The sequence below is a fragment of the Lissotriton helveticus genome, chromosome 11, assembly GCF_964261635.1.
Source record: "Lissotriton helveticus chromosome 11, aLisHel1.1, whole genome shotgun sequence".
Taxonomy (NCBI): Eukaryota; Metazoa; Chordata; class Amphibia; order Caudata; family Salamandridae; genus Lissotriton; species Lissotriton helveticus.
In genome coordinates this window covers 14,494,764-14,505,697 of record NC_136072.1, presented here as the reverse complement: position 1 = coordinate 14,505,697, position 10,934 = coordinate 14,494,764, and the positions used below count along the sequence as shown (strand labels likewise).

Below are 10,934 nucleotides of genomic sequence, written 5' to 3'. Positions count from 1 at the left end.
CCGCGATTTTGTGACAGAGCGGCACTTCCACAAAATGGGCGGAGCGTGTCGGCCGTTAGCCATCGGCAGCACTAGCAAGGTAGTGCTCCCGTCGGCCAACGGCCGACAGAAGCTCGCAAGGGGTTAATAGGCCCTGGGTATACCGCTCTTCAAGGGACTTGGCAGTGCCTTGAGGTCAGCTTGATGTATAACTGGTGCACCCCAGCTATAGTCACAGAAACTTAATTTCATGCCACACTTTATCCATTTAGCTAGATTGTACATTCATTTTGCTGAAGGGCGACCTTTTTATCTTGCTGTTCAAGTGCGAGCCTATCAAAGCCTCTACAAAAGCGATGACTTTTCTCAGCCAGTCAAGGCACTCACCTTCCGGAGGTCATAGGTAGTGACTATGACGGAAATTAGAGTCATAGAGAGGATGACACCAGGAATTTCATAGTTTCCAAGGTACAACCAAAGAGCCATTGCAAGAGCTTGGAACAAGTAAAAGGGATTCAGAACCTGTGTAGATCAAAGAGAATACAGATAACTTAGTTTTCACAGATTAGTTAGCTTATTGGTATTACTCAATAAACCAGTTATTTTCAAGGTCAGTATGGTTTGAAAGAACTAGTGCAAGTTGCAAGAGAGCACTGGGTCTGTAGAGTGTGGGTCTCCCAGAGGGGGCTGAATTAGAGACTGGGCATAATATTCCTGGGATATTATTATAATGAATTTAAATTGGTGAGTACAGTTTTTAGGGATAGTTAATTAGTTGTTAAATCATTCTTGATCCTTTACCATCAAGAGGACAGAAAAAATGCATAACTACAGCCAAAGGTATGGTATTATGCAATGGATTCAGGATACAGCTGTGACACAGAATATTTGAAACTCTATCTAATAAATTAGCCATTCACACCTAAAAGATCTGTCATTGTATTGACCGGATTAATAATCAATTAAACTATAAAAAGCTCTTATCAGCCTGTTAGCGTTGTTATTTATTTGGTTGTTTTCTTACACAATAAGAGTCCAGGAAACCTTCCTACCTCTTTGAAGAGCAGTTTCCACACTGGGACTACCTCTACTTCAATAGCATTGGGTCCGCATATCAGTTTCCTACAAAGATCAATTCTTTGATTAGTAATAAACACTGAAAACATTCCACATGTATAAATTATTCCTGCCTGAGGTTCCAGCACCTTGAGCACAAGTGTGGATATACCCTCCACGCCTCAGATCCAATGACTTTACAGGATTGTGAGACGTTGACTCCTCATGGCGGTAAACTGATTCTTGTACTACTTCAAGCTACTTGGTCATGGATGAAGGGAACATTTATCCTCAAGGATGCAAACTGGGGTTCAACAGAAGTAGCAGCTGATTGCATCTTCCCCACATGTCCCAGTGAATCCTGCATCATCAGAGCTGTGCTGTTTCCAAGGTCCAAGCATGAGCAGCTTCTCCAGTCCAGGTCTGTTCATTGCTCTCTTGCAGTCCTCCATTTATGATGCTATAAACAGTGCTTCAGTGGACACAAGAGCCTGACTTGAAGAGAACCTCAGTCATGGACAAGGGAATCTGGACAGCCCTGCATCTTTCACCTCTGACCTATGTGTGGAATGCTGGAGACAGCAGTGGATCCCAGGAGGCGGCTGGGAAGGTCTCTGGTGTGTGAGGAGTGTGCACAATCACTGCCTGCAGCCCTGTAGTCACTTCAGAGAATTGAGCCATTTGTCCCTTTACACTGATGCTGCCACATGGAAGGCACAGCAGAAGTCCCTGTAACATCTCACTGATACTTTAGTGTTTGTCACAATAACTGCCAAAGTCTAACATGGCAGCTTACCATGAATGTGGTGGCCACCTTTGAACAGTAAGTCTATTCTGGTTGGGCTCAGGAGCAAGATGAACCACCAGAATATGGGTGGCTGTCGTTTGCGGTACTTGTGTTTTTAGTGCTATCTCTGTAGCATGATATGCCTCCTCATGTCCAAAATGGGCAGAAGGTTGCAGTTTACACTCAAATATAGCCCTAAGTGCAGGATTGGATTTTTGCATAGTTACAACAAAATGTGCAGTTTGGCAAACATGCATGTTGAAATAATTCTACTTGAATCCCCCCAAAAGTTTGTGTGCAATAGACGACCTCAGATAATTAGCCCCATACATTTTCAAAGAGTTCCCCTCAAGATCTTAATTTTTCACAGTGCATGTAAGTGCTACACAAGTGGTTTGCTAGAGTGTAGTGCACTTAACATCAATACATTGGACTTTGCTGCCCTTGTTGAGTGCTGGGCCACAGTCTTCCTACCCGATTTCTTGCTCTTCACTTGTGAATCCAGATCCAAACTTTGTGTGCATGTCCGTGCAGGAGTACTTGTCCTCCAGAGCCCTGAAATGAGAACACAGAACATTAGTTTGCATATAATGTAATTTACACATTTCTGAAACAAATACATTGATCCAAGAGGCCTTCCTATGGGCTTACATCAGGTTAATTACTACCCATAGACCTAAGCCCATTAAGAGAGCTCAGTGTGTTAAGGAGCCTGCTGCACACATCTTCAAGCAACTACAGAAAATAATCTGAAAGGGGGCTCAGAGTCATATGTATCAATGTTAGGTTTTGCGATTCTCAAATAGCGAATATTTGAGAATCGCTAAAACGCTGTATATGTAGGATTTCAAATACATTTTGCGAATCCTACATATTCCTTAATTGCGAATAGCAAATTGCAATTCGTAATTAAGGAATACCTCCCCATTCATTCCTATGGGCCTAGAGGCCCATAGGAATGAATGGGAAGACATTCTCAATTTGCGATTCTCAATTAGAGAATCGCAAATTGAGAATGCAATTTCAAGTGTGCCAGGGTGTCAAAAGGGCACCCTATTGCACCCCTGAAATGAGCATGGGTGCACATGTGGCACACATACATGCCCTAAGGGCATGTGTGTGTGCCACATGCCACTTTGAAAAATGCAAAAAATTTTATTTTTGAAAGAAATCGCAAATTAACACCAACCTGTAGTTGGTGGTAATTTGTGATTCCTTGGCTTATGCCATGTTCGCACAACATGGTCGCCTCATACATTCCATTTAAGGAATCGCAAATTGCGATTACTTAAATGCATTCGCAAAATAAGGAATCGCAAATTTTGTGATTCCTTATTTTGCGAGGCAGTTTTTCTTTTACGCATACCATTGAGCCTAATTGAGAATTTCGGCCTTTGCAATCGCAATTTTGAATGATACATATGGCCCTCAGTCCTTTATTTATCTGAGAAGGATAACTTGAGGTCCATTGAGTCAGTACCTAGGAAGGGGTGTGAAAGGTTCACAAATGCATGCTTGAATAGGGGCAAAGTTTGTAATCTTGGAGAGACAGACTGCCAGGACCCAAGATAGCTGCTTGCTAACACAGCTCCTGCGACTGGAACCATAAATATATCACCACCCTTGAACTCTTGACCATTAGGGAACTTATGGGCCGACAAGCTGCCTGCATGTCTCAGGGCCACAGCTAGAGCTGGAGGAAGATGGGGCCCTTCTTCATCAGTGCTATGATGGAGTGCCACAACCTGGGGAGGGGATAGGGGGATCAGAGATGTGAGGTCCCACGGTGGACCGAACAAGGCATGGTTGCCTCAGAACCTAGCCTCCAGGTTATAGGGCCACAGTGGTGTAAGTGGTACAGGTTGGGGGATTCTAGAGTGGAGGGCATGGAGGGGGAGGGGGACAGTCAGCCGTGGTGCCCTAGCCGGTGGGACCTGGCCGGGAACATGAATTGGATGTCTCAACATGCGCACAAAGGAGACCCAACCAGTGCCCACAAAAAAGACTCAAAGTACCTGAGCACCGCAAGGTGAGGCCCCGTGGGATGAAGGTGGTACAGTATCTCCACTGGTAATGCCTCAGCCGGCTTGGCACACAGACTGTGCAATACTGTGACATACAGTCAGTGGTGTGTCAGGAGGCTCGGGTGCTGCACACACATCAGCCACCAGAAATACAAAAAGACACTGGGGCCCAGATATATCAGAGGACTGCGCTGCACATGCGTCAATCAAGGAGACGCAAGGGCAATCGAATCCTTAAGTCAGATTTACAAAGCCACGCAAAGCCACCTTGTGAGGCATAACATGGCTTGGTAAATTTATAGTAATACAAGGCAGCAAAAGTTGCTGCCTTGTGTTGCACTGTGCTAGTAAAGTGTTACATGGGTGGAGAGTGCGTGTTCCCATGCATGCATCCATGCTTCTTGACATACTCCCAGATTTACCAAGGGTAGTAAACCTGGGAATGTGTCAGAATTGTACAACTTCACGATGGAGGTGAAATATCTTTATTTCTTCTCATTGTTTTTTCTTTCTAGGTGTGCTGCATTCTGCAGGACACTAAGGAAAAGGAATGCCTCTAGGGATGGGTTTTGTGCAGGAAAGTGAACCTTCCTGCACAAAAACAATCCTGCCTGCAACAGGCACTCTTCCACCATGGTGCAAGGGTGGCTGTTTTAACTCTAGGTGGTCAAAAGGGCGCCAGCGCAGTGAGAGAGCAGGAATGCGACATATCTTGGTAAATATGGGGCATTTCTGCCCTCTCCATTTGACGCAGCACGAGTTGGCAAATATTGATAAATCTTGGTCACGATACCTTCTGCAGCTTGAGAGAATCCATAGCATTGAGCCGATGTGCCTAGTGGCACAGTGCTCTAAGATTAGAGGGAGGTGGGCAAGGGTCTTGCCGTGGAAGTGGAGACAATACTGCAATGCACAACTTAGGGCCAGATGTAGGTAATCTCAATTTACCTACTTTTAAATACCGAATCATACCGATTCGGTATTTAAGAATAGGTAAATGGGATGTAGGTAATTTTTCTTTGAAAATTACCGAATCGGTAAGTGTCGGTAATTACCGAATCGGTATTTAAGAATAGGTAAACAAGATGTAGGTAATTTTTCTTTGAAAATTACCGAATCGGTAAGTGTCGGTAATTACCGAATCGGTATTTACCGATTCGGTAATTGGCATTCATTCCTATGGGCCTGGAGGCCCATAGGAATGAATGCCAATTACCGAATCGGTAAATACCGATTCGGTAAAAGGGGGAAACATTGAAGGGTGGCAGGGTGCCACTTTGACACCCTGTTACACCCCTCAATTGTGTATGGGTGCACATATTGCAGACAGTATGTCTGCACCATGACACTGTTGGAAAAGCAAAAAAAACGCTTTTTTCAAGGTTTTCATTATTTACCACCAACCTGTAGTTGGTGGTAAATAACAAATCTTAAAATGGGAAAATCACTCATTTTAGTGCTCCCTACATAGCAAAATCGGTAATTTACTGATTCGGTATTTTAAGGAATCAGTAATACTGATTCGGTAAATTACCGAATCGGTAACATGCCCACCTACATCTCATTTTCCAAATACCGGTCGGTAACGGCCGAAATTACCGAATTTCGGACGTTACCGACCGGTATTTGGCTACCTACATCTGGCCCTGTGTGAGGTAAACTGCAGAGTGTGAAACCCCTAGAATGGGATGTTTCAAAGCAATGTCTGACCTGGCCCTGGAGATCTAGTGACTTCAAGAAATATCCAAGAATCCACTGAGCTTCTTGAGTGTCAGAGTGGGTGGTTGAGCCATGGTGGAGCCTCCACAATATCTAGAGGCATTGAGAAAGCAGCAACACATGGGAAAAGTTAACAAAAGCAAACAAAACTCACCTTTAACCAGAAGAGGGCGAGGTGTGCACCAGAGTGGGAGGGAGCTGACCATGGGACAGACTAAATTACCCAATTAAAATGAGGAAGAATTTGTCCACTATAGAGAGTAACAGAGATGGGTAGCTGCTTATCAATATGATGAAAGAAAGGCTGGACGAGCCTAGTACCTGAATCAATGTTGAATTGCTGATGTGGAAGATGATTTGACTCGGGAATAAGAAACAACTGCAGATGGAGAAGGTTCAGAACTAAAAACAAGGACTTGTTTGTGAAAGACCAGGATAACAATGTGCACATAGTGGCCTTTGTGGAAAGAAGGTGGCTATCTATTTAACCAGATACCATACAAATAGTACACAATGGCCACAGGGTAAATAGTAGAACTGATGTACTATTTGACCACCAGCCAGATACATAATGGGAAGGAGGTCTTAATTTAGCTAGAAATGAAGTAAAAATGGACTCCAGGCAATGGTAGAGTGGTGGGTATCTTACAATAGGCATCCATTGTGTGTAAAACATTTGAAAATAAGTGCATATACAAATGTACAAAAGTATGTACAAAGATAAGTGTATGAAATAACCTACACTTGTACAGATGAAAATACAGGTAAATTAATTTTGAATAAAAAGAGTTACTTTATTTTAATATTCAAAGAAGAAATGTAGAAAGCAAACTTCTTTTTCAGGTGCTTCAGAACAAGGTACACAGATATTTTTTGCTGCGGTCTAAGAGTATTTGGCTGCCTGAAAAGAATAGTGAGTACGGTTCAAAGTATGTTACATATATGTTTTATTTATTGTTCATGTTCCTCATTTTGATGGGTTTGAGGGCTATGCTCTTTTTGGGCTTCTTATGAATGGCCCTGTGCTAGCTTTAGACTTCTATTTAAGGAGTATTGGACTTGCTTAGGATTTCAGACCTGGCAACACAGACGCAGTCAAGAAGTAGCAGTAAACAGGGAATGCAGACACATAGTTTGCATCTGGGCTTTTACAGTAGACAGTCGTGGCTTGGGAGCACAGTACTTTGGGACTCCTGCTGGACGTAAATTTCGTGGGACAGAGTAATAGGACTTCTGTGAAATGGGGAAGTGAAAGCAGTAGACAGGTAAGTAATACATTTGGGTAATCAACAGGGAAGTTCACTCAGCTGCCTGATGAATAAACACCCTTTATCTTACTATTCACCCAGCAGAGTAGGATTCAGGTACAGATGCTTATTGGTCTAATTTTGTGAGTGGTCCCTTCAGCCACACTGAACTTTTAGTCACCTGCACAACATATCTTAGGAATGGTAGTTTTGATCTTTAACATACTAAGCAGTGTTTTAAGTGGTGTTGGACTTGGCCCTTCTGGAAGGTTCACCCCTGAACTTTTTGCATTGAACTCTGAGATAAGTAAAGTGATTTCTGGTCTTTGGGCACTTTAGCACTGTGGCGCAGTGTAAAGTGCGTGTGCTCTCTGAGTGTGTGTGTGTGTGAGATTGGCCTGCCCTCCCATAGGAATGCATGGGAGATATGTGTGTCCATGGTAGTTCCTGATGTGTGGGGAGTGCAGGCTCGAGATTGGTATGTGTGAACTCATGAGAGTAAATGCTGCACGATGATGTGTGCGGCTTTACTGTGCCCAGTGTGGAAGTGCCACTTCTAGAATTTGGCTTGTCTGTGCAGTTAATGTGATTTGACTGTCTGGCTTGTGATTGGCTGGAGCTGGCTGGTGTGCCTGGCTCCAGTAGTCCGGATGGGTCTGCCCCGGCGGTGAATGGGGAGATCTGCATGTTGATGGCAGGGAGGGGCTGCACCTGGGACCTGAATAGGACTGGGCTTTCCCTCCACAATGCTGGCTCCGCCCCTGTGGTGCGACTGATGACCCTAGCCTGTCCTCTGAATAGGGAGAGGGGCTGAGCACAACAGAGTGCCCCAGAACCAGCTGCGTCTGGTTTTCCCCCACCCTGCACCCTAGAGACAAAGGAATTTGGTGTATAAAAAGAGGCTGTGACCTCATGTTAAATGTTCTGGTTTCCTGACTTGAATCTACCAGGGGCGTGCTGCTGCTGGGGCCCAGGGGAAGGCTTGCCTCCGTGGGCCCTGCCCAGCCCCTGGATGCCCTGGATGCCTGGAGGACTCTTCTACTTCCTGAATCCTGACAGAGTGGGGCTTGCTGACGGTGGGGCCCAGGAGGGACCGCCATGAGGGGTGTCTCCTTGCTGGAGTGCCCTGTGTGCTGGCCCCTGGGCCCTACATGCCCCCCTAACCTCCAGGACCTTTTTCTTTGCTGTTGCCTTTGCCCCAGGAATTGATGCTGCCTGTGTCCCCCTCTGGGAGCGCTGGGCTCCTTTCCCCTGTGGCCCTGTGAGAGGGAATCCTGAGCGTAGGGATTCCCACTGCGGCCCCTTCATCACAGGCGCCCACCCTGCATTATGCCCGCATATGATATTGCTAAATTACGGGTGCCTACCCTGTTTATGCCGCTGATTTATTTATTTTTACTACGGGTGCCCACCCCGCTTATTAGTGTCCTTAACGGGTTCCCACCCCGTTACTAATTTTATTTTATACATCAAGGGTGCCTACCCCTCTTTATGCCCAGAAAAGGGATCCCGCCGCCGCGGCGAAGCAGGAAGTCAGGCAGCCGATGCCTGAAGCGGGGCGGGACTTCTGCTTGCTGACAGGAAGTCCCGCGCACCGCCCTGGAGTTGCTCCTACCTTAGGGGGCATGTTTGTTCGAGGAGCCGAGGTGGCCCCCCGCCCCCATGTGTTTTCCGAGCCAGATGGCTCCCATAAGGGCAGTGGTATTCTAAAGGGCCCCACGACAGGGGGCATGTTTTCTTGCGGAGCCTAGGTGGCTCCCAATCCCCCATTATTGTTTAGAGCCTGGAGGGCTCCAAAAGGCACATTATTTTTCCCCAGAGCCTAGAAGGTTCCAAGGTGTACAGAGGTGTAAAGCCTCACGACTATCGTAGAAGGCTGAAACTAGTAGACCTACACCTTTTTGACTGCGATATAGAGGGACATTTCGACCTCAATTATATCCCATCTATGTTTTTACCCATGCCATAGGACCCTTCCATTAAAACTTTTAAAAGGGCATTTCCTATAGGCATTTTTAGCACATAACTCACTACACACAGCACTTTTCACTTGTACACGAAATCCCGCTCCGCTGTAGACAGGGCCCCGATGATGAAGCATGCCACCTAGCAGGTAGGTGGGTGAGGGGTTTCTTAACAACAAGAATTTGATGTTAATACCAATTGACCAGGCACCAGGGTAATATCCCTGACCTGTACCTGCTTGAGGTCTTGTCCTCGTTGTTCTAACATATACTTTTGGGGAAAAGGACAAGCTCCATTGTCTTTTCCTCTCTCTCTTGTTGCTATTGAGTGATAGAGGAGCAACACATGGCACACACTGGGTACAGGCAGCCAGAAAAATGTCCAGTGGGTCTGCCAAAGAGGAAAAGAGGAACCATTGGTTTATAAACAGGTATATTTATCGCTAAAATGGTTTACTTTAGCAGGTTCTATCTGGATGGCACTGAAGGATTGTCTTTTATAGCTTTTGAAGATGATGGGACTTTTGTGTTCTTCCTGCGAGCTGTAGCTCTGGCTCATGGCAATACTAGGCTCCAACAGGTCTACGTTTTCTGAGTTGATAGGATGCCTGAACTTCCCCCACTCCCAAAATATCAAGTTATGACTGGATGCAAACAGTTTCTCATTTATTTGTGTAGAGAATATGAACCATACCCAATTTTCGTGAACCGGTTCTCAGAGCTGTCCCAAACATACAGAATCTTCTGTACCTTGATAAATCGAACCTGCAGAAACAAGCAAGACCTCATTAGAAGACCACTTTATTCCACCACAGTTTGATCACATAAGAAAAGGTTGCATAAGCAGAGTAACAAACATCATCCTTCTAAGAAGTGATCCTAATGAGTTTTGTGTCCAAAAGAAAGAGTATTGTGAGAAACAAGTTCCTCCTGTTTACTCCCCCTGGATTATAAACATTTTGGACACCCTGGTTTATGGACTTTAGCTGTGAATAAGTCCCACTACGAAAATCCCCGTCACTATAAGCTCTGTTATCATAGAATAGAGATTGCAAAACACAAGTGTGAATTTTCTTATGGTAAAGCCCAGAGCAGCTAGGGTAATAATCTATGGACTCATTGAATGTGTACACATGTGTGGGCCCAATGCTTAGGACTATGCTAAAAGTTAGTCGACCTGTGCATATGTAGCCTGTACCAAAAAGAACCCTTCATGGATTGATATTGGTCTGTGTAGGCCTTATAAAGTTTTTCAAAGTGCTTTGTTGTGTTAGACACTATGGGCAACATCTTGAAATCTGCACTACACTGCAGTTTTGCCATAGTTAGACCTAGAGACTCAGTTGACACACCAACATTATATTAAGTCAGGTTACTGAATTCAGATCTGACATTAAATTCCACACATCTGCACTCCTTGTGACACTTCAAGATTGACTTTTCTCTGAATAGGCTCTTCATTATATTTGTGCCTTTGAATCACACTACTGGGTTAAGTTAATTACTCTGCTGATTTATCAAAGGCCTCCTCACACAATAAGGTCATTACCCAGACATTGGGCATGTTCCTGGTGGGGGCGAAGGGGGGGGGGTAGAGGCGGGAGAGAGTGAGAACAAAATCTACATTTGCTAATTACTTTTTACATTGCACCTGGCCTAGAAAGACTCAACTCCACAGAAAGATAGGAGGGTAGACAGACCTCTAGAGGCAATCACAAGAGGAGCTGCCTTCAAAGTTTTTGAGGGAAAGGCCAACCTTCTGCAGTAGTTAGTGGCTGGGCTTAGGTTCTCAGGTATGCTCTTTTAACCGGCTACTTGATGGCCCCATCTGGGCAATTCCCAAAATCCTGTGCAAGAGGATCCGGCACGAGTGGAGTGATGATGTGTCAACCTATAATTGGGCAAAGGTGGATAGTTTCTGGAACTTTCGACCACCATTCACAAACCCTTGCGGAAATGAGATTTTGAAGAACAGTCAGGACCTGAAATAAGAGATGCAAAAAGAATGGCTAGCTGCAGGAGAGAAGATCCCTGCATGAGATAGATTACAGGATTTTTAAACATGTTTCCTCACCACAAGCCAGTCTCCAGGCTCTAGGTTTTAGCCAAATTCACCTTGTGGAGGTAGAGCATACCAGAGCAGCCAAACTTCTGCAGT

The 10,934-nt window shown here is 45.0% G+C and overlaps 1 protein-coding gene across 1 annotated transcript in view; it reads right to left on the bottom strand.

Moving 5' to 3' along the window:
- Positions 1 to 10,934, bottom strand: part of LOC144792390 (putative cation-transporting ATPase 13A4) — a 466,918-nt gene that overhangs the window by 287,097 nt on the left and 168,887 nt on the right. Inside the window, exons 4-7 of the mRNA XM_078667375.1 lie at positions 9,471 to 9,541; positions 2,297 to 2,377; positions 1,032 to 1,101; positions 367 to 501 (exon numbers count right to left, since the gene is read on the bottom strand). Of these exons, the coding sequence (XP_078523501.1) occupies positions 367 to 501; positions 1,032 to 1,101; positions 2,297 to 2,377; positions 9,471 to 9,541 (357 nt within the window). The remainder of the gene's footprint in view (positions 1 to 366; positions 502 to 1,031; positions 1,102 to 2,296; positions 2,378 to 9,470; positions 9,542 to 10,934) is intronic.